At 41.8% G+C, this 24449-nt stretch overlaps 1 protein-coding gene across 5 annotated transcripts in view; it reads left to right on the top strand.

Annotated features, from left to right (window-relative positions):
- Nucleotides 1-24449, top strand: part of Oxnad1 (oxidoreductase NAD binding domain containing 1) — a 39930-nt gene that overhangs the window by 5124 nt on the left and 10357 nt on the right. For all 5 annotated transcript variants that reach the window (XM_023715771.1, XM_004631600.2, XM_023715769.1 and 2 more), the window contains 4 exons: nucleotides 3072-3198; nucleotides 3459-3522; nucleotides 15238-15344; nucleotides 23683-23824. In XM_023715771.1, coding sequence (XP_023571539.1) covers nucleotides 3080-3198; nucleotides 3459-3522; nucleotides 15238-15344; nucleotides 23683-23824 — 432 coding nt within the window. In that variant the 5' untranslated portion in view covers nucleotides 3072-3079. The remainder of the gene's footprint in view (nucleotides 1-3071; nucleotides 3199-3458; nucleotides 3523-15237; nucleotides 15345-23682; nucleotides 23825-24449) is intronic.

Below are 24449 nucleotides of genomic sequence, written 5' to 3'. Positions count from 1 at the left end.
TGTTTTGATTCCTTGTGAGCTGGTACATGGACCTAATAGGTCTTAATTTCTTTCTCATCTCTCTTCCCTTCCCTCCTTCCCCCTTCACATCTTCATGCCCTTCCTTTTTATTCTATTGTAAATATTTTCAGTATACAGTGTCTGCACTCCCTCTGTAATGTTAGTGCAGTTATATAGCACATCTGTAACAAAAAGAATTCTTTTTTCTTGCTCTGTTACTCCTCCTTGATTTCCTTCCTCCTTGAGAAAAAAAATCTGTCGTCCTACTTCCTACTTAAAAATTATTTGTTACATAAAAGCACTACATATTTAAAATCAGCCATTAAGTGACCATACTGAGAAAAACCTCTTCTCCCCTATAGTTTTAAAAACTCATGATAGAAAACATTTGACTTTTCTGTCAGCCTGATGTATGTAAGTCAGAGAAATTGCATCATAACTAAAAAATCATTCTACTTTAAATATGCTTCCAAAATTTGTATTAGAGTTTATTTAAAATTCAAAGACTAGAGCTGAGGTGACAGCTTGGTGGCCTAAGTGCCTTCCTGGCAAGTGCAAGGACCCAAGTTCAGTCCCCAGTACCGCATGCCATGCCAGCCCTGGAGCCCTAGGCACTCTATGCCCAGCCACCAAAACCAGGCGTGATGACACACACCTGTAATCCCAGCACAGAGGAGGCTGAGAGGAGGATCACTCCGAGTCTTAGCTGCGCAGCAAGAGCCTGTACCAAATAAATAAAAGATTTAAAAAATTTAAAATTCAAAGACTAAAGTATTCCAAGGTTTTGCAGCATTTGTAATATCATCGGTACACTATGGTTTATTTTTATTTTTAACTTATTATTTTTTAATATATTTGGTACAAAGTCTTACTATGTAGCTTGGACTCGTAGTGACCCTCCTGTTTTCAGCTTCCCCAGTGCTGGGATTACAGGTGTGTGCCACCATTCCCAGTCTTGTGCTAGGGGATTGGGGCCAGTGTGGCATGTATTTTTTTTTTTTTAACAGTACATGTTTGCAGTACATAATTCACTGTAGGGGATTGGTACATGTACATAACACATTTCAGTATCCATCCCCCCCCCCCCGCCCGTCTTCCTCAACTCCACTTTTTATTTTTCTAGCATCTGAGAGTCCAGTACTTTTAAGAACTGAAATGTTAGGAAGCCTTTCATTATGTGTGTGTTTTTAACTTTTTATTGAAGTATAACTTAGAAAGAGAAAAGCACACAACTCCTAAGATAACAGTTGATGAATTTTTAAAGTGCAAATACCTAGGCCATTAACGCCCAGATAAAGAAATAGCATTGTCTTAAGTAATGGCTTACTTGATTTCTAACAGCAGAGATTAATTTTACCTTTTTTTGTATTTTGTGTGGTTGGAATTAAAGAATATGTGCTCTTTTGAGCCTGGCTTCTTTTATTCAAAATGATATCTGTCATATTCAATTATATTACTATAAATACTTGCAGTTTATTCATTGTCATTTTTGTGTAGTATATTTGTTTACCCTTATTTTTTTATTTTTTTTATGTATTTGGTACAGGGTCTCATATGCAGCTTGGACTCATAGTGAACCTCCTGTCTCAGCCTCCCTAGCGCTGAAATTACAGGCATGCGCCACCACACTGGGTCTTGGTGACCGACTCAGCACACCCAGGGGTGGGGCCAGTGTGGCCTGTGGTGTCAGGGATCAAACCCTAGTCCTTGTGTTTGCCTTAACAGGCACTTAGTTCACTGAGCTATCTTGCTGGCCTTGTTTACTCTTCTTAATGGCACTTTGCATAATCTAGTGTGGGCTATTGTGAATAATATTATATGTTGTTTTGTTTAGTATTTGGGATCTGAAGTTTTTTATGTTTGAGAACCTCAGTAAATTTGTCTGCCTTTTGCATTTTCTCTTAAGAAATAGTAAGGTCTGTGTGGCCCTCATCAGTTGGAATACAGTTATCAGCAGTTATAAATCTACCTTCCTCTTCTGTAATAGCATAAGTAATCACATAAACTTGGTTACAGATTTTGAAGCCCAACAGAACACATGACTATAGTCACATGCCAGATAATAATGTTTCAGTCAACAAAGGACCGCACATACATCCCTTAAGATTACAGTGGAGTTGAAAAGCCTCCTGCTGCCTAGTAACACTGTAGTCATCATGATATCAGAGCACAACTTGTTTGTTTTGTTTTGTCTTTTGAGATAGGGTCTCACTATGTAGTTGAGGGTGGTCTTGAACTCACTGTGCAGCTCAGACTGGCCTCTAACTTGCGGCGGTCTTCCTGCTTCAGGCTCCCAAGTGCTGGAATTGCAGGCGTGAGCCATCAGACCTGGCTGCCCTTGTGTTTGTGGTGATACTGACCAATGAAAGGATAGCACAGACAGTTATGTACAGTACATAGTACTTGATAATAAGTGGCCAAATTACTGCTTATATATTTATCGTATCAGTTTAGGATAAGCTTCTATTTATAAATTATTTATTTATTTTTATTTTTTGTGTGTGTGTGTGTGTGTGTGTGTGTGTGGCCAGCTCAGCCCACCAGGGGGCGGGCTGGCTGGCATGTGGTGCTGGGGGATCGAACCGCAGTCCCTGTGCTTTGCCAAGCTTGTTTCAAGTAGGTGCTTTAGACCACTGAGCCATCTCTCCAGCCCCAAGCTTCTATTTATAAAAAAGATTTTTATCATGAAACAGTATCCATGTTACAGTGGTGACAGCAGCCTCGTGTAGCTCATGTTACAGTGCACAGGTTGCAGCAGGAGGCCATACTGAGCAACTAGCCGCCTCCATCCAGGCTTGTGCAAGTATTTTTTATGGTGGGATCCCCCAGAGAAGCTGTTCTCAGAATATGTTCCCGCTGTTAGGTGACACATGATATGCTTGATAGCACCAACAGTTACATATTTGAATCAGCTCTCAGTGGTAACAGATTTTGCCAGGTTAAGATCTTGCTTTTTTGTTGGCAGGCCAAGGCATAATTGTACTACAGAAATCCAAATTTTTTTTGGCCCCTAGTTGATGTTTTCACCACTTTTTCTTAAAATAGTTTTAAATTTGAGTTTGGTTTGCCAGGAAGCACCATGGCCTGCGCTGCTGTCTTGGTTCCTGGGTTTGTGGGATGCGCTGTGGGAGCCAGTTGCACACGGGCTGCTGTGTCAAGGCTGACACCAGGTACTTGGCGCCACCTTACCTTAGCCAGGTGAGTTTTGAGCTGGTATTTATTTTTAGAGACTTATCTCCTGGTGGTTGTGGGAAGCATAGCAAACTCCCAATGGAGAGAACATTTTGATTTGAGTAAAATAATGCATGCCATCCGTAGATGGTAAAACTTCAGTTACGTGTGTCTTCACCAACCATAATATTATATCATATGGGAGAGTCATACTATTCCAGGGTAAGCTAATTCCATTACATTTATGAGGATAGTGCTTAGTAACCTCATTTTACTTTTTATTAAAGCACAATGACATCCCAAAGGAAAACTGACCACTTGGAGAGGACTGCAAGTGTTGTTCGACGAGAGGTTTGTATCTTTGTGTGTGACAGATTTCCCTGGCCAGACAGCTTGAACAGTTAGGATCAGCTTCATGGGAAGGCAGTAGATGAGTTTGAAGCTAATTATTTTTCTGTTCTGAAATTTTATGAGCAGTAAATACTGACAACTACTTTTAGATTAGCTTTTTTTTTTTTTTTGTACCAGGGATCAAACTCGGGACCTTGTCCTTGCCAGAGAGGCGCTTATACCACTGAGCTATCTCCCCTGTCCTGATAACTGATTTTAAAAGATGACAGAACTATTCAGATTTGTCCTTTTGTCCTTTAAACATGGGACAAATGGATTCATTTTTGGTAAAGGTGAGTGTTGTGGCAATTAAAGGAACCATCCTCACAAGTATGACATTTTGGGTTATATTTTAGAGAGAAAACTTCTTTTAGAGCCTACATTTTATGAAATGGCTTATCTTCTTTCTTTGTTTTCTTTCTTTTTCTCTCCGGTCCCCTTGGCACCATCTCAAAGCCTTCAGTCATCCCTACTTTAGAACCTCTTATTTCATCAAGGGGGAGAGAGGAAGGTGGACGAGCTCATTACTCCTCCCATGCACAGATTTTTTCCTACCACATTCAGACTATAGAAAGCTAATCTACCACCTGAAGGGGTGTCAAGGGCTGGGACATAAAGGACCCTCAGCCTTTACCTCAGTGAGTAACCCTGTTTTTATTTAAAAGTGTAAGTTGGACAATTGCTTTTACCTTTTTGAGTTCTTCATAGATATTCAGATATATTTAACTTAGTGTTATTATATTTAAACTAGTAGTAATACTATTATGCACATCCACAAATATGAACAGAAATTGTGTTGTCTCAGTTTAGTTTTACATATTTATTAATTGAAGAAAACACTTTTATGGAAAGGTGTATTCTTCAGGCCTTAACTTTAAAACTAATTCTAGGGGCCGGGGAGATGGCTCAGTAGAATAAGCACTTCCCTGGCAAGCACAAGGGCCTGAGTTCAATCCCCGATTCTACCAAAAAAATAATAATAATAAATATAAATAAATAAAACTAATTCTGTCAGAAAATGGCTTTGGGACTGAAGATTTGATCAGTTTAAATTGATGCTTTTGTAAGAAAGTCTAAAATTAGATCAGCAGAGTAGGCTTATGGCCATTTGGGAAAATATACTTGTCCCATTGATGCTAAATCCGAAAGTACTTGGTTCAATACACAGAAATGCTGATTCTGTCTGTGGGAGGCTTTTTTTCTTTTTAAGTGAAAAGTTTGATAGTTCTCAAAAAGTTTATTTAGCAGACATGTACTGTACTCTTTCCTGTTGTATTTTGAGGCAGGTAGATAAATTAGAGCAAGTATTGGCAAACTTTCTATAAAGGGTTAGATAGTACATATTTTAGGATTCATGGGACATATTGTCTCATTTGTAACTACTAAACTATGTCTTTAAAGGGTGAAGGCAGCTGTAATAGTATGTAAACAAATTGGTATGATTTTGTTCCAATAAAACTTGATTTACCAGATCAGATTTTACTTGAAGGTAATCGTTGCCAGAACCTTAAACAGTCATTTCAGGATTTTACAGGATAAAGCTATGGGGGCGAGGGGGTATTTAGAGCTAAGTTTAGGGCAAAGAAAGTTAATATAAACTCTGATAGTATGATTGGTTGAGAGTTTTAGTGCCTGGAAATCAGAAAATTACAAGGTTCAAATTCTAATCCTGTTAATGCCTTGCAGGAATCATTTTCCAATGGCAATTCCCCTTTTATTACTAATGTCAACTCTTCCACACAGAGTGAGAACTGGGAAATGAGGAATTGGAGAGAGCTAGATGATCTCTGGGGCCCCTTGGTGCCATATCCACCTCAGTCGCTGCTCCTAGCCATAGAGCAAGGACTTCACCTTGGGTTTGTTAAGTGACAGATCTTAGGTTGGGCTGTAATAGTATGGACTGGATTCTCACAATCTCATCTTCTACTCTCACCTTTAATTTGCATAGCAAGTGCAGTGTACTATACAAAACTGCACATTTCATTTACTCTTCAGTTTGTCCACCAGGTAGCCTAATGATAGGATGGCATCAACATTTCAAAAAGGTACCAAGCCTACAAGGTATCTTAGGGCAGCAGTGGCAAACCTTTTAGAGACCAGTGCCAAGCTGCCACCCCAAGCCCACTTACTTATCTCAGAGTGCCAACACTGCAATTAAACCTGAATACTGGGGGTGTAGCTCAGGAAAAACAACTCATGCAGTAACATCTTTTTGTCTTAAAAACACAGTAACATGCATGCTATAGGCTTCTCTCAGAGGCAAAAGCAAGCTCCAGCTCAGAAATTTTAGCTCAGTGGATCTTGATACCACTGTTGGGGTGAGTAGAGAATGGTGTAGGAATGGACTCAGAAATGTCCTTTCAGTGTTGGGTGTTGTATTCCCTCCAAAAATTACATAGCCATGCTCTAGCATGGGACTATACATGCAGGAAATGGATTCTGAGTTGACCTGTGTTTGACTGTATTCAAATTCACATTTTTTTCCTTAGGACCAAAGAATAAGTGGTCTCAATAACCTTATATATGTCAAGGAGATAAGAGTAGAAATATTGTAGCAAGAATTGTTCAGGTAAGGCTAACACATAACTGGAGGGTTAGTCTGTACTTATCTTCTTCAGAGGCTGGGCCCACTGAGTAGGATATACTCTATCAATTTGCAGATCAATTTGGCAATTAAAGTTTTAAAATTAACTACTTTTTATGCTTTCATTGATTCATTTGGAAATATGCCAGACACCAAGCTAGATTCGGGTATTGAAAATGGTAGACAAACTTCTGTCCTCAGATTTTAGTGGCGTTCTTGTCTGAAGTGATTCTAGAACAGGCCATGGTGGTATAAACCTGCGATCCCAGCACTCTGGGAAGCTGAGACAAAAGGATTGATAGTTTTGAGTCCAGCCTGGGCAGTTGGACAATTTGGCATCTTGATGAAATCATATCTCAGAATATTTTATTTTTTAGGAAGGGTCTATAGGGCGTTCAGGGTCTCACTACTAGATCAGACTCATAGTGATCCGCCTGTTTACAGCCTCCCAAGAGCTGGGATTACAGGTGCGTGCCACCACACCCAGTCTCAATTGTTGCCTCAGCGCCCCCCAGGGGCTGGGCTGTCATGGCAGGCCCGGGATTGAACCCCCAGCCCCTGTGCCTGCTTGCGGGTGCTTTAATCTGCTGAGCTATTTGGCCAGCCCTTTCATAGCTTAGAAGTTTGAAAGATTCTTAAAAGAGCTGGGAATTGAGCTTTATTCAAAGGCCTTGGGTTCAATCCCTAGTGCCACCAATAAAAACAAAAAAACCCACAATGATATTATGCATGTAATTGTTTTAGAAAAAAAAAAACCTTAATTTTTCAGCTCTAGAGTTTGCTTTTAGCAGCCTGTACCTTATCCTGTAGTGTCTTTTTTTTTTTTTAATTTTATTTATTTGTGTGTGTGTGTGTGTGTGTGTGTGTGTGTGGGGCCAGCTCAGTCCACCAGGGGGCGGACTGGCTGGCATGTGCTGGGGGATTGAACCGCGGTCCCTGTGCTTTGCTAAGCTTGTTCTAAGTAGTTGCTTTAGACCACTGAGCCATCTCACCAGCCCCCTGTAATGTCTTAAGTGTACTTTTATCTTTTGTTTTCAAAGCACTTAATTATACAGTGAGCTGGTATGTGATTCTTACAACCACCCTGGGAGGGAGATTTAGGAATCCTTGTTCCTGTTTTTTAGATGAGAGAATTAAGACTTAGATGGCCTTGCTTCTTGATTTGTCTAGAATAGTTCTGGTTGTTGCCTTTTGTTTCTGGAGTGTCATTTCATACAGCCTATCTTAAATGATGAATTATGCTTTCAGTCAAATAAGTGAGGCCTCAGCCCCTTAACTCCATCTTTGGTCATCAAATCTGATTTTCTTACAGTACAGACACTTCGTGGTATAAATCTGCAATCCCAGGTTCACGGCGGTGCAGTTGATGTGTTACTGGGCAGGGAAAAGGTAGAGTTGCTCATGGCACAGTGGTTGGTGAATAGGTTGAAAGGGCTGAGCTCCCGAGACAAGTTGTTGGGGATTCTGTGGTTCTCAGTGCTGATTTTTGAGGGCTCGTGATTGCTTGCCTTGTGATTGTGCGGAGCTGCAGGTTGCGTGGGACGAGCTGTCTAACTGCAGTGTGGCTGGCCTGTGGCTCCGAGGGGAGCATAGCTCACTCCAAGTGTGCAAAGAAGTCGAGGCTGCTTGGGGAAGGGCACAGCTCAGCTGCTTCACAGCAGGGTGTCCCACACAGTGCTGGTGTACCAGTCATGCGGTGCTCACTTCGCTGAGTCGAGTAAGCAAGTGTTGGTCTCAGCTCCATAGTTGACTACCTGTACAGACTTGTACGAATTGCTTCATGAATGGGGGTGATATCTGTCACCAGAGGTGTGGTGCTGACACATGTCCCGTCTGTTCTGTACAGACAGAGCTATGGAAATCACAAAGGTTGCCTCTGCTGCTGCTACTTCCTAAAGCCTCACATTTTACTGTGTGTCTGAAACGTAAAACATTTCTGCTCAATAAATTAAGCCATCAGAGAGGTCCAGGTGTGCCATCTCGGCCCTGGATGCGAGCGTCCACTGTGTGTCCACTGTGCAGCCCCAGAACCGGGGGTGGTAACACATGCCTGTAATCCCAGCACTCAGGAGGTTGAGCCAGGAGGATTTCTTCAAGTCTGAGACCAGCCCGGAGCTACAAAAGTGAGCACAAGGCCTGCACAAACTGCATAGTGAGACCCTGTGTCCAAAAAAAAAAAAAAGAATCTGGGTCATAGTTATGGCGGGGGAGGGGGGTATCCTGTTTTCATTACTTTTTGTGCATTTAAAATCATCTATAATAATAAAAAGGAAAACTTAGAAACAGTTTGAATTTTAGTATATTAAGTTTGAAAATGAAATTTATTGAAAATGAAATTTGGATAAGCAGCTGTGTATGTAAGTTTAGACTTCACTGCTAGAAATAAGACCTGAGCCACTTAGAAAGTGAGGAAGAGGGCCAGGGATGCAGCACTAATAGTCACCAATTAGATGCCAAACAGAAGAACCAGGGGCAGCAGAGGAGATGGAGAAGGAACGGGCAGCTGGCAAGAGTGAGGTCAGCAGTGTGTGGCAGCCAGGAGGAAGCCAGGAAGCGGGCAGAGTAGCCAGCTTCTCTGAATTCTGCTGAGAAATCACAGCCAGTTTGCCAGAATGGGTTGTAGGCGCCTGGAGTGACTGGCTTTTGTACAGTGCTGAGACTGAAAGCCCAACTGGATGGGTTGGAGAGAGGAAAGACAGGATGGTAGAGGCAGAAGTGTTTTGAGGTGGGTGGCAGCAGAGAGATGATGTGATAGCTGGAGGGAAGGAAAGGCTTGTTTTTGAGAAGTAGCAAAACACACAGTTGCCTTGATTCCTTTCTCTGCCTTGTCACTCGGCTGTGGGACCTCACTTTCCTCATATGTAAAATGGGGATAGTAAGAGCTATGTAAGGACCAAAAGAAGGAGGTTCCTGGCCCATGGTAAGCATGGTGGCTGCCGGGGATAAGGAGGCGGGAGACCCTAGAGCTCACGTGTGTGCTGAGGCAGAGGGGAGGGGACAGTGATGCAGGAGCATGGCTCAAGACAGAGAGCAGGGGACAGGTGAGTCTGCGGTAGCAGTAAGGTAAGTTTACTGACCTGCTAGGGAGAACTGCAGACCAGCATAAACCATTTAAGAAATAAAAATTATGGTGGGCAGAATTTTGTGATCCTTCTTTGACAATAGATCCCTTGTTTAAATCAGGTTCCTATATGTCAGAGTGGTACTGCATTCTGGCACCACATGAATGGTGTCTTCGTGTCTTGGGGTCCTCACGTGTTGTGACGTGTTATTCTCTAGCTTCCTTCAACTCTGAGATTCTCTGAGCTCTAACTGTGTTGTTGTCTTAGTTTATTTAAAATCCTGGATTTGGCTAAACATTTAAGCCAGAAAATGAATAAACAGTGAACAGGATAAGCCAGTTAGGTGTCCAACAACCTGTTTGCTATAATAGACTTTTGCATCAGCAGAACCACAAGAACGTCCTAAATAAAAATATGGAGGAAATAAATATATAGTGGAATCTCTATATTTTAGATGCTGATGATGTCAAAGCACTAAAAACGTGTACCAGGAAGAGCAGGCAAGTGTGTTCCTACTGAACAGTAGAAGAATCCAAATGTTATTTTGTGGAACGTTTCATTTCCTGCCATGTGTTTTAAATTAGAATGTGGCTAGTAGAGGTTCTAGTTGTGAAATCTTTTGATCCACTCAGTAGAAAAGCAAGTAGAAATGTTAAACACAGCTTCTCTCTTATGTTTTACTTGTTCAGTAGAAGAAACAGTGGCATATACCAAGGGTCACAGTTGCAGAGCCTAATTGTAGGAACTAGCTTTAGAATCAAATATCTAGCCTTTGAAGGATTTCAAAGTTTTTAATCCAGTTTCTTAAATCTTCATGTAACATGTGGTATTCGTATTAACATGTTCCTGCCAGCTTGAGTCACTGGTGGTACATGCTTGACCACCCTATTGGGCAGCTTGTTCTCCTGGTGGTAGCAGTGGTATAGTCACGGGTTGGTCAGTCACGCATAGGTCATTGGTGGTACAGTCACGGGTGGGACAGTCACGCATAGGTCATTGGTGGTACAGTCACGGGTGGGACAGTCACGCATAGGTCATTGGTGGCTCACGCCACCTGACAACAACACGTACAAATGATGGCCCCATTGTGAACATGTTAATTAGACAAAATAGTAAGAGGGAGTCCTGTGTTTAGAAGTAATGAATTGTGCAAGGTATCGTGTGTTCCAGTTGGAGCTGTTTTGTCTTGATTGTTAGGATGAATTACAACAATTTTAATAACAAAAGGTGTAATGCATCTGGAAAGAGTTTTGTTTATAGACACCATCCAAATGAAAATGTGGCTTAATAAAAAGTGTTGCTTTCTTTCTCCTGTTCATTAAATTTTACGACTAGATATTGAGAAACAATCGTTTCATTTCATAGTCTAGCATTTGATTGTGAAGCATTCTCAAATGTTTTAGCTAAAATTCTCTTCCTCCTGCAGTGATTATGAATATAGATTTCCCTGCTACCAGGTGACTCTAGTGGGTAGGTTTTCCAAGCTTATAAATAACTGATTTTCTTATTGAATCCAGCTGGTGCCAGTGAAGCTGTTAGCAGTGAGGTAATCTAGCTATTGGCTATGTTTTTACAAATTATTAAACTGAAGGAAAATAAAGAATGTTTATAAAGTAGCATTTCTTTTTTGTAAACATAAAAATGGGAATAACAGTAATGGAAAGATTGGTGATAAAATTCTTATTCTTGTCTTTGAAATAAGATGCAGTACTTAGCATGGGTAACAAATAGGCTAATTCTAGTTCTGCTGAAGAAATCCCTGGCCCTTCTGACGTTTGCCGCATTTTCAAATACAAATCTGGATTTTCTGTATTTATCCTCCTCACTTTTCTTGGGCAGCAAAACCCTCCTGAATTTCTTCCATTGTTTGTTTTGGAAACCAGTTGGAACTGACTTCGAGAGTTTTCATTCATCTGCAAGTATGTGTGCCTGAGTCCCGCTATGTATGGGCCCTGTGTGTGATCTGTACTAATTTAGAACACATAAGCAGATCTGAGCTGTGGAGACCTGTGATCTATGTGCTAGAAAGACGTGTTCATGAGTGTCTATACTTTAATCGTACATGCTAAATACAATAAGAAAGACAGGAACATTGTGTGAACAGAACTGAGAGGATGAAAGAAGAGAAAAGACTTCAGACAGGGAGAGCATTTGAGTTAGACTCGGTGGACCTGGAAGCATAGTGTGTGCTGCACAATCTAGCCGAGTATGGGAGGTGGGCAGGAGGAGCTCAGGCGAATATGAGTGACATTAGCCTCGTCATGCTTTTGTTTTCTCTTTTGTGGTGGCTCCTGGGACTGAACCCTGGCTTTGAGTGTGCTGAATAAGCATTCGAACCACTGACCTATGTTGCTAGCCTCCTTGAAGGTTGTTGAGCTAGGGAATAACTCAGGTTAGAACATTAGCAATATTCACATAGAAGTGGCTGCTTTGAGAGACCCAAGAAGTGTAGCAATTCACCTGAAAAGTAGGGGGAGTTCTAGGCTAGGGAGGTGAAGGTGATCAAGGGAAGGGAAAGGCAGGCTGCGTTCAGGTAGGGACGGATTTCTAGAGAGTCAGTTTGGGTGCTTGTTTATTGAGGGGTCCAGATTGAATCCCTGCTGAAGAGAAGCTGATTTGGAAGGGCTATGGAAAGCAGGGCGGCATTCTCTATCTTCACATTCTGTTTCTCAGTTAAAAGCACCACAGTCAAGTCCAGGAACTGTGCAAGCATATGGTGGATTTAATTCTGCAGATAACATAGGTGTCTACCATTGGGATAGTGCCAACAGGTAATTAGGGACCAGGATAACCTTGATTTGAACTCAGAAGTTCCTTGTTTATTCTTTTCTTTTCTTTCTTTTTGGTGGTGATGGGTGTGGTACTCAGATTTGAACTCAGGACTTTTACATTTTTTTTGTTTTGAAATGGGGTTTCACTTAGTTGCCTAGGCTAAGTTCAAACTTATGATTTCTCCTGCCTCACCCTCTCAGAGTGCTGGGACTACAGGTGTGTACTGCCATACCCGTTCCTATTTAGGTAATCTTGAGCAAGTATCAAAATTTTCAATTTCCTCATCTGTAAAGTGAAGGATAACAACACTCACAAAATATAGAATGCTTATTCATACCAATAAATTAGTGCATATAAAACATGAAGTGAAGGGCTGGGGAGATAGCTCATTGGTCTAAGCAGCTGTCCTGCAAGCACAAGGACCTGGATTCGATCCCTGATACCATGTGCCATGCTGACCCAGGAATACCAGGCATGCTGAGCCAGCCACTGAAACCAGGTGTGGTGGTGCACGCCTGTAATCCTAGCACTGGGGAGGCTGAGACAAGGGTCACTATGAGTCCGAGCTGCTTAGTGAGACCCTGTACCAAATAAATAAATTTTTTAAAAATACATACATCAAATGAAGCACCTAGCATATATGTGAGATAAAGGCTCCTCAGGCCTTGGCTGTGTTAACCCATGGGGAGTAGAGATTAGAGCCTGGGGTTGGGAGAAAAGTAGTGATGAATCGCCTATGGCGGATGGGGGCCTTGGGAATGGTGGGGCATCTGCCTGGGGTTAGGATAAGGCAGCTCCTTATGGGGAAGTGGGAGAAGCCATGTGAGGAGGTGGGGAACTTGTAGGATAGGCCCTGAGAGTGCAGTGTTAGTTATCTCAGGCCAGGAGAGGGGTTCAGGAGGAAGAGTACCCAATGCAGAGAGGTGGGGCGGGAACTGGAGGAGACAGGGGGTGTGGCTCTTCAGGAGTGCATCCAGCAGCCTGGGAAGAAGCATCCTCAGGAAGGCAGAAGTCGTTCCCTGGTGTTAAGGAGAAGTCAAGGAAAAGAAGGTTCCAAAGGCTAAGGAAGGGTTGGAAGGTAGGATTTTTAAAAAGCTTAAAGATGGGATGACTAAGTTTCACTCACAGTATAAATCTACAGGGTAGGATGCAGTGTGGAGTTCCCTGCCATCCATGCAAGCAGAGTCCCCCAGGAGCTCTGCTATGCCCACTCTGCAAGGCCCTGTGCAGCAGCACTAGTGCTGTGGCAAAATATATATTAATAATGGAATTAAGATACAGTGTAAAATAGTCACAACTTTAATTAATGGGAAAAAAGCCAGTCCTTGAAACAATCCTGTGAGTTTAAAGGTATTGCTATTCCCATTCTGTGGTAGCTGAGAGGGGCTAGGTAACCTGGCCAGAGTCACACAGCTTGTAAGTGCTCACAGCCAGGATTAAGTACAAGGCAGCCTGGCTATATAACTCATATTGTTAACAGCCATATTCTGGTGCTGCTTTGATTTTTGTGGCTGAATGGCTTAGGCTGAACCAGTGACATTTTCTGATGAAACAAGAAGGTACTAGAAAAGAGAACAGTTGTACACGAAGGAAAGGACTGGTGATTGCTGATAAGAGTAGTGTTCCAGAGGAGTTGGAACTGGGGTCAAGAGTACAGATAGAGGGGCAGGCCTGAAAAATCACCCACTTTCTATCTGAGAGAGGAGAAAGAGAAGATTGGCAGTAAATAATACAGAGAAAGACAGGCAAGAAATTTTGCAGGTCAAAGAGAAAGTTGATAATTTCAGGTGTTATTTTGAGGTACAGGAGAACACCATCCATTATGAGAATTATTCTGGTAGACTTTTGAAGTAATCGCTCACTGATATTTGATTAGATCAAACAGACCTTTGGAAAAGGGGCCGAGTGAGCTAGCATTGGGGTGGGAGGGTCATTGACCTTGACAGACGTCCACTGCAGCCCTCAGTGGAGCTGTGAATCATATTTGGGTCAGTTGCCCTGGATTTGATTTGTTGCCACAAGTGGAGCTGAACAGAAGTAAGGGTTTTGGAATTTGACGAGTGCTGAGGCAACAGTGAGATACATCACTAGAGTATGTGTCTCCGAGACTGACAATAGGGAAGAGTGTTTTGGTGGTTCTTGCTTTCTTTAAGGTTCTGAATTGATTATATTTTGTAGAGTAGAGTAAAAGACGTGAATATAAACCCAGTTTTTCTGTTGTTAGATTCAGTAGACACACAGCTGTTCTGTAAAGTTACTAAAAACAGTTTCTTTTTCAGGTTTGTTTTTTTAAAAATTGTATATATTTGGTACAGGGTCTCACTACATGGCTCAGCCCTCCTGGGGCGGGGCTGGCACAGAATGCAGTGCCAGAATTGAACCCACGTCCTTGCACTTGCCCAGGAAGGTGCTTAGACCACTGAGCTGTCTGTAGCCCTAAAAACAGTTTTGAGTGCTTGCTTTTAACTTAAGAAATGAGCTCTTTACACCCCGAGAAGCACATGGTACGCCTCGCTTTGCCTGGCACCCATGGAGACTTGATGCCAGTCAGGCCTGCCTACAGGTTCCAGTCCCCTATTCCAGTCCCCTGAGCTCTTTCTAGAGTGCGTAACCCAGTGCATTGCACAGGATAGATACTCTTTGTTTTACTTTTCTCTTATTGCTGAGACAAAATACCCAATACTCAAAGTTAAGGGAGAAAGTCTTAGTTATACAGTTTCTAGAGATTTTAGTCTATAATTGGCTGGCTCCAAGACAGGATGGCACTGCAGAAGAGAAGCAGCTCATGGCAGTCGAAGGTAGCAGTGCAATGAGGGGAAAACAAGGCTCTTTCTGTCCCTTATATTGTATCCAGTTTAGCAGGATTAGGGTGGTGCCAATCCAGTCAGCATTGCACCGTGAATCAGTCACACACTCTAGGTTAAGTCACCTCTAAAAAAGCCCGACCTATAACTGCATAGGCTTGGAGAGGAGACATTCAGACATAAACCAAAACACTCTTCCAATAATGCTGGTTAATCCCTGTGAGAGATGACTTTGTGTGCAGAGTAAGGTTAGCATAGCAAGTTTCTCGAAAAGATTTAATTAAAATATGTTCACCCATAGTGGGTAGAATCAAAGCAGAGTGTTTTATCTTCCTTGGCAGATTTCAAAAGCCACATCTTTATAGATTTCAGAAAACCTTAGTGCCCAGAAAGCCATGACTTGTCCCTCCTGCTCTGCACACTAACCTGAGCCATGGTTCATGTCTTCCTCTAGGTTGTGGCAGTGGCTAAGGTGTGTGGAACTGCTAGTGAGTCCCCTTCAGTGAAGAGCCTCCGCTTGCTTGTTGCCGATAAAGATTTTTCCTTTAAAGCTGGCCAGTGGTAAGTGGCGTTTTTGTTTTTCAAGGGTGTATATTTTAGAAGGTGCTATCAAATCAAAGGGACAACTATATGTTATCTTCTAGAGGGACTTTCTGTGGCTAGCTGTTGCCCAGAGTTCTAGGTCACTTCTGTTCATGGTGGGCCCTTTTTGACATGAAAAATCTGATTCCTTCTTTGGCCTGAGCCCATGGCCCCCTCTCTCAGTCAAGGCTGCTAGTGCTAGGAACCACTAGCGCTGATAATTATGTTCTGCAGGAATGCTTGCTAATAGAATGCACTGCAATAATCTGCTTGACTTATGTGTTGCTGGGGATTCAGACATTCTAAAACTTAGTCATCTTTGTGTCTGATACAGAGTAGACAAAGTAGTCTGGAGAGACGAACCCAGTACGTTAGGCAGGGCTGACCGTCCTCAACTGGATCCCTGTGTCGTACCTTGCCTGGGTTGAGTTTAAATATTTTGCTAACATTTATTTTCAGGATTCCCCAGTCACCCCCCACCCCAGCACACACACTAAGTGTGTCCCATTCGACTGAGGACTAATCAGTATGCCAACAGGCGAATAGCCCAGCTGTCCCACTATTTCTCCAAATGGCCTCACGGAGCTGCAATTCAAGTTGAATTGTAAATAAAGCAACTTGTATTTCCTAAGGAAAGGTGTGTTTGGGTGTGTATGTCCTTTATTTAAAAAAAGCATTCATTTCTAAATGAATTTTTGGCATGTCAGTCTTGGTAGTATTTCTTAGGAGTCTCTTGACTAATTTTGGCAGTCCATCTGGAAATGGGGTTTTGTTAGAAGGAGGATGTGTGATAATAGCAAGTGTGATAATAGCAAGAGTTAGCAGGCTTGTGTTAATAGTTTGCCTTTGAATTTAGAACTAGAAAACAAGATGCTGATTGCAATAATTTGCGTTTGTGAAGCAATTTACTGCAATCTTTGCACATGTTCAGTGATACATATTAAATGTATTTTGGCAGTTTTGGGGGGTGGGCCACATATTTACCCTTCAAAATGGTTTAGCAGTTACTACATTGAAAAGTGGAAACTTTAATTGTAATGGCCTGGTTTTCCTCATTTCCCTTCTATGGAAGTATTCGCATCCTGTGTACAATATTGTCTCTGCATTCAACTCTGAACTCTGACGACACTCAGAGCCCTGTCTCCTGCACAGGAAAGGCTGGGTGTTGGTTACAGTGCTGTCACCATGATGTACCTGCTAGTGGATTAACACTTGTTATGTATCTCACCCCAGAGAGTGGATTTGGTCATTTCATTGATGTGGGGACTGGTTTTGTGTGTGCCTGACCCCTTGAAGCAAGGAGTGGTGGTGATTGGTTGGCTAGCAGTACTGTTTTTCTGCTAGCATGGGTCAGTACTTATTCCTTGCCCCAGGCCCTCCCCTTTTAAAAGGTTGCACTCTTACTGTTGGCTTATTGTATACCTCTACAGGGTATAGTCACAGGATAGTCATTTTGCTTAGATTGGTGATGTGAATCCATCCCAGGCTCTAGGACCTTATTTCTGCAGATTGGTAGTATGCCATTTGGCATATTGGAGAAGAGAGTTGGAAAATGCCTGCCACGCAGTCTGTGTAGTTAGGATTATCGGAGCAGAGAGCTGCTGTCTATAAGGTGAGGATTGCTCTTAAGCTCACCTCTGGGACAGAAGACTGGGTCATGGTTCCACATCTCTGATTTCTTGACTGGTGACTTTCTCTGACACCTGTCAAACTATCAGATGAGGATCCAGACCCAACTGTAAGTAAATAAAAGACTGCTGGGGCTGGAGAGATGGCTCAGTGGTCTAAAGCACCTACTTAGAACAAGCTTGGCAAAGCACAGGGACCGCGGTTCGATCCCCCAGCACCACATGCCAGCCAGCCCCGCCCCCTGGTGGGCTGAGCTGGCCACACACACACACACACACACACACACACACACTAAATAAATGTAAAAAAATTTTTTTTTAAAAAAAAGACAGCTGCCTTAGGGCTGGCAAGATAGCTCAGCAGACTAAGCGTCTGCTTAGGCAAGCACAGGGACCTGGGTTCAATGCCCAACACCACATGCCATGCCAGCTCCACCCCTGGGCTCACTGAGCCGGCCAGCAAGTCTGGGCATGGTAGCGCACACCTGTAATCCCAGTGCTGTGGAGGCTGAAAACAGGAGGATCACTATGAGTCCAAGTTGCATAGTGAGACCCTGCACCAAATATATATATTTGAAAAAAAAAAAGAATGCTGTCTGTGACCAACTGGAAATCTGGCTGCAGACTCCTTCAGCAGAGGCCTGGAGTGAGTCACAGGGGCCCTTGCTGCACTGTACTGTGGTCTTACTGGCCCCTCTCCAGGGGTCGTGTACGTGGAAGCCAGTTTAGCAGTCAAGCCCAGAGGAAAATGTCAGAGAGGAAACCACCTCAGAAAACATATGTGAGCAGGCCAAAACCCTGAGTTCTTCTCACTGGTGGACAGACTGCTCGCCTGGCAGCTAGCTCTTTGGAGAGTCCAGCCACTCACCTTGTCAGAATTCCTTCTCAATGGAGTGGGACGAGCATGCCACCAGCAGTCCCTAGGCAGTATGCAGCTCCCCCTTCCAGTGTGGCATTTGTTGCCTGTCTCCTGCAGTGGCTGCTGTGCTGTGGGTAGAATCCCATCCCAGGCATGAGGCCGAGTGGACTCATGTTCTGTGGACTGCCTGACTCACATGCTTGTGGTCTGTCTGTGCCTATGTAGGGCAGCTTCTGCATTCCTCTGGGCTTCAGTGTTCAGCTCGTTAAAGAGGGTGCAGTAGTTTGGGGATATTTTAAGTGTTTAGCACAATGCCTATTTATGAATTGGGTTCTTGTTAGCATTTCACTTAGGTAGGTCCTCTGTGCTGGTGAGATGCAAGGAACAAGTTCACTTCTTAGCTCCTTGGTCATTTTCCATGCAGTGGAGCTGTTGGTTAGCAGCATGGCAGACCAAGGTGAAGTGGATGAAGGCGCCGCACCACTGTGATGGCACAGACACCACCCTGTACTTAGTTCATGCTGGCTGAGCAGAGAGGGTGCCACCTAGGGGCGGCGAGGCCAGGATGTTTTCTCAGTGAAGCAGATGAGGGGAGCAAGATGGAGCAGTAAGGCCCTACCCCTGTCCTGCAGCAGGGCCTCTCTGTGTGTTAGACAGTGCACGGCCTACACAGTCACTGCAGCAGCCCTGACTTTCATCAGACGGTCACATGAATACAATAATGATTATATTTATTGCATTCATCAGCCCTTTGTTCAGATCCTGTCTTCCACTGTGCTCTGTGTCATTTAAAACTTGGTTTATGGCCGGGGAGATGGCTCAGTAGAATAAGGGCTTGCCTGGCAAGTGCAAGGTCCTGAATTCAATCCCCAGTACTGAAAAAAATTAAAAAAAAAAAAAAAGAAAGATAAAATAAAAAGTAAAAAGTAAAAAAATAAAAAATAAAGTTTTGGGGCCGGGGAGATGGCTTAGTAGAATAAGTGCTTCCCTGGTAAGCACAAGGTCCTGAATTCAATCCCCAGTTCTGCCAAAAAAAAAAAAAGAACACCTTGGTTTAAGCAACATGTGCCCTGTGAGGTCTACTTCCTCCACTCTTGGTATAGGTAGCTACTACTGCCTGTCTGTCTCCCTACTCTAAGCTGATTTTCTCCCATTAAAGTGGGTTTACTGAAGGCAGGAACCAAGGCATCCATGATGGTTGTACCTCCTGCAGTGGTACCTGGTCACGAAGTTAATGTATTCAATTTGGAAAAGATGGCCACAGTTGTGTTTGTCACCCGATGCAGAGTTCACAAACGAAAGTTTTACCAAATGCTTCCATTTGAGAACCAAATGGTTTGCAAACAGAAGCATGCGTGATTGAGGCATGAATACACCATGGAGGTGGGGGTTTGCCATTGTTGCACAGGCTAATGAGTGAGGAGCTGAGTGCGGTGGCAGAGGACTAGAGTTTGGGCTCTCACGGTACAGCAAGGGCCCCGTGACTCACTCTATCATTTGGCCCTGGCGTGCATGCCTGCTCCCCACTAGATACTGGGGCTCCTCCTGTAGACAGGGCTGGCTGCTAGTGGTGTCAGAGTTGGGCATGGACGCATCAGCCACTGCCCGTCTGGGCTCCACTTCTGCGAGTATACAGTAGGCACCTCTGTGCAAGGTTCCCAAGGTGGCTGACCCTGCAAAGGTGGTTTTCTTGGACTGATATTTTATGAAATCCATATTGTTTATATTTTTAAAAATCTATATGTGGCTTTTAATGTAATTTGAATGTTTCTGTATCAAGTTTATTGGGAAGGTGGCTTTTCAGTTATACTAGGAAAGAGGGTTCCTTCCACTTATTTCGGAGGTTTTTATCAGCATTGCACAGAAGAGGGCGCTGTGCTTCAGGAGATGAAGAAGCAAAACTAGCTCTGATTTATTTTTCAAACATGGAAATAGTGGAGATTCTGTGGTCTCCTGATAGCATATAGCAACTGTATTAATACATTTTAGTCTTCTTTGAAATTAAAGGTAAGTTAATTTTCACAGGAAAGAATCCAGTGGAAGTAAGCTATGGAGCTTTCCTGGAGCACTTCCAACCCAGAGTTGGGTTTTAAAGATTCTAATAATAAGCAAATATTTAAGGCTAGAGATTAGAGGACATAGGTTGATGTGGTGGATCTAACCAGTAAAGAGCATCTAGTTCTTCCCAGAGAAGTCTGCATGTAAGATGGCTAATGAGACATGATACTTCTTGCTCCTTTGTGGTAGAGAAACACCTAAAATGAATGTTTACACTCCCTAGATAGGGAGTTGAGAATTTTTTGTGGTACCAGGTTGTGATAAATTTTCCTTTCCTTGGTATATATCCAGGGTTGTTGCATTGCCTTTAAATTCCCAATAAGAAAAACAGTTTCTGTGGTATAGAATTTTGAAACTTGGGAGACTTCTAGAGTATTAAGAATGAGATTAGAAGAAAAGAAAGGCATATAAAGCTTCAGAAGTTAGAAGGCCACATTAGCCTGTTTAAGTTTGGCAAATATCAGTGAAAGTTTTTATTGCCATTGGTTTGGTTTGGTTTTTGAGATGGGGGTCTCACTAGGTAGTTCAGGATGTCCTTAAACTCACTGTGTAGCCTCAGCTGGCCTCATGCCAAGGCAGTCCTCCTGCCTCAGCTTCCTAAGTGCTGGGATTATAGATAGGTACCATCATGCCTGGCAGTTGCCACTGTTTTTGAAAGAAAGTTTTACTGAAATATAATTTACATGTAAAATTCACTTAACATATCCAATTTACTAGATTTAATTATACTCAAGAGTTGTGTAGCCATCATTATAATCCATATTTTAGGACATTTTTATCATCCCATGAAGAAAGCTTGCTGAGTTACCATTCTCTATCCTCCTGATGCAAAGACAGCTGTAGATCTACTGTCTTGTCTCTTTGGATTTGCCCATTCTAGGCAAATACATACATGGAATCATATGGCATGTGGTTTATTTTTCACTTTTTCTAGCTTTCCTTCACTTAATTTCAGGCTATTCCCGTGTTGTAGCATGTATCAGTACTTCATTCCATTGTAAGGCCATAGCATATTTTGTTGATTCATTCATCAACTCATGGACATCTTAGATTTTTTTCCACTTTGGGTCTACTAAGGATAATGCTGCCATGAACATTGGTGTTCAAGTTTTTGAGTGGATGTATATTTTCATTTCTCCTGGTTATAAACATAGGAGTTGAATTTTGGGCCATCTGATAAACTGTTTAACATTTTTATGCACTGCCAAATTGTATCCTAAAGTGGTTTTATCATTTGGCAAGAAATATATGAGTTTGTTTCTCAGATCCTCCCCAGTACTTGGCTGTTGTTTGGATTTTGGGTGTAGATTTGATTATCAGTTCCCTAATGACTAATGCTGTCGAACAACTTTTTATTTGTGTATTAGTTACTTAGGTATCTTCTTTGAAGAAATGTTAATTAAAACATTTTGCTCATTTTACAATTTGGGTTATCTTTACTGCTGAGTTGGAGTTTTTTGTATAATTTGTGAATTCAAGTCTCTTAATGGAGAAAATTATCTTTTTTCGCCCCTCTTCTTGGCTAGTAAGGCCTGGGAGATAGCTGGCAAGTGCAAGGTCCCAAATTCGATCTCCTGGTACCAAAAAAAGAAAAGGTTTTCCCTTCCTGGCTAGCAGGAGTTGAAGTCCTTTGCACTGAATTACATGTCCAGCCTTTTTTATTTGTGAGACAGGGTCTTGTTAACAGCTGCCCAGAGTAGGCTCAAACTTAAGCTCTTCCTGCTTCAGCCTCCCAGGGAGCTACAACTGCAGGCATGTGCCATTGCATCCTGCTTGTTTTTGTTTTTTTTTTTAACTTTTTTTTTTTTTTTAATCTTTTATTTATTTGGTACAGGGTCTTGGTACACAGCTGGGACTCATAGTGATCCTCCTGTCTCAGCCTCCCCAGTACTGGGATTACAGGAGTGTGCCACCACGCCTGGCCATCATGACACACCTGGGGTTCCAGTACCAGCACTACATGTGGTACCAGAGATTGAACCTAGATCCTTGCCCTTACCAAGAAGGTGCTTAGACTAACACTGAGCTGACAGTATCATTTATAGCAGAGTTTTTAATTTTGATGAAACCTTATTTCTCTTTTTTTCATTTTTGACCATTGTGACTTGATGCCATATCAAAAAATCTATAACCTGTGGGGTTTTTTTCTAGAAATTTATTGTTTTGGCCCTTTTTTGAAACTTGTATTCATTTTTACTTAATTTTTACATATAATAAAAGGTATGAGTCCAACTTCACAGTTTTGTATGTGGACATTAGTTGTCCTAGTACCATTGGCCAAATAAACTATCTTGGCACCTTAGTCAAAAATCAGTTTCCCATAAACTTAGTGGTTAATTTCTAGACTTGTGTTATTTGCTGCCTGTCTCTGTCCTTGGGCTGTACCAGGACTACAGTGTCTTCATTACTGTGGCTGTTTAGTAACTTTGGAAATCAGGAGATAAGACTTCCACCAAATTTATTCTTTTACAAGATTCTGGTTTCCTTCAGTTTCCTATATGAACTTTTTGATCAAGTTATCACTTTGTACAAAGAAACCAGCTAATGTTTTGGTAGGTATTGTATTGAGTCAGTGGATAAATTTGAAGGATATTACCATCTTAAAAATGTTAAGTCTTTCAAGTCATGAACATGGGATATCTTTCCACTTATTTGGACCATTAAGTTCTTTTTCCAGTCATGGTTTTAAATTTCAGTGTATGAGTGTTATACTTTCCAATCATGGATTTAAATTTCAGCATATAAGTCTTATGCTGGTTTTTAAAGTTGTCTTCTTTTTATGGTATTATAAATGGAAGGTTTTCTAAATTCAAAGTTGGATTTTTCACTGACAATATACAGAAAAAATACTGAGTTTTGAATACTAATCATGTTTGAACATGTTTATTAATATCTTTTCAGTGAATTCCTTTGGATTTTCCATGTTTGAGCTCATGCCTTTCCTGCAGTAATCAGAATGTGTTTTATTTGACTTTCTTGCTTTCACTGGCTAGAACCTAGTACACTGTTGAGTAGAAGCAGTAGAAGTAGACATCCTTGTCTTGTTCCCGGGAGGAAATGTTCAGCCTTCCGCCATTAAATTTGATGTCAGTGTTGGGTCTTTTATAAATGCCCCTTCTTGTGTTGAAGAAGTTCTCATTTATTTTTATTTGCTTGAGTATTTTCATCATGAAAATGTATTCTGTTAAATGCCTTTGCTGCATCTAGTAACATAGTGGGTTTTATTGATTTTCAAATGTTAAACAAACCTTGTATTCCTTGGATCATTCTGTCTTTATTCACAAGGGATATTGGTCCATAGTTTCCTTGTAGTATCTTTGCCTGGTTTGGATATCAGGGTAATACTGGGCTTATATAAGATGAGTTGGGAAGTTTCCCTTTGTTTTGGGAAGTTTGTGAAGGATAAGTATTCTTTTGAGTTTTTTCACCAGTGATACCACCTCAACCAGGACTTTTCTTTGTTGGAGTCTTAAAATTACTAATTCAACCCTTTAATTTCTTAGAGGTCGGTTCATATTTTGTTTCTTTGTGAGGTACAGCTGGTAGTTTATGTATTTTTAGGAATAGATGCATTTTATCTAGGTTAACTAATTTTCGGCATACAGTTCAAGTTCCTTTATACTCTTTTTGTATGGTTGGTGATAATGACCCCTTCTGTTCTTAATTTTACAGTTTTTCTTTTTTTCTTCCTCTAAAATGTTGTCAATTTTGCTTACTGTGTTGCCTATTTTAAAATTACTTTTAACAGTAATCATTTATTTGCCTTTTTCAGGATTGATTTCTTCATCCCAGGAGTCTCTGTGGTTGGTGGGTTTTCAGTGTGCTCCAGCCCCAGACTGCTAGAACAAGAGAGAATGATAGAGTTGGCGGTGAAATACACAAGTCACCCTCCTGCGCTCTGGGTTCACAATGAGGTGAGCATCTACCTTTTAAACTGAGAGATTTGGCATCTCTGCCTCCCACAAGATCGCCTCCCACAAGATCTCTGTTCAGCTCACTTGTTCCATCTACAGAACCTGGTATTGAACATAAAAGGTTTTCATGTTCACAATGAGCTTTCCAGAAAGGGTAAAGGAGCAGAATTTTTTTAATATATTAAGTGTGGCTCAAAAGGACTGGGATTTGGAGATATTTTGTCTTACCAAATAATATCCAATAGAATATTGTGAGAATTAAAACATTTTGCATTTTATCTTAAGTCTTTGAAATTTGGCTTTGTTTGCTATGTAAAAGGTAAATTGTACTATTTTAGTATAATTATAAATAAAGGAAATTATCATCCTGTCTGGTATTTGGAGAAAACATTTCTAATTATAGAATACTGCTGGTGTCCAGAGATGAACACTTACAAATCCATGGTGTTCTCTAGTCCTGTTGATCTCTTTATGTGGGACTCTGAGAGGGAATCCAAATTTAACCAATGCTAATAACTCATGCTTTATTACAGGGTTCAGCACAAATCCTACATAAGTTGACTGTCATTACCAGCTAGAACTCTGGTAACAAAAATATACTCATGTGAGTTAATTATCATCTTAG

Source organism: Octodon degus, unplaced genomic scaffold, assembly GCF_000260255.1.
Source record: "Octodon degus isolate 3935 unplaced genomic scaffold, OctDeg1.0 scaffold00043, whole genome shotgun sequence".
NCBI classification, from domain to species: Eukaryota; Metazoa; Chordata; class Mammalia; order Rodentia; family Octodontidae; genus Octodon; species Octodon degus.
The sequence above is the reverse complement of the archived record's forward strand: the minus strand, read 5'-3'. Positions and strand labels throughout refer to the sequence as shown.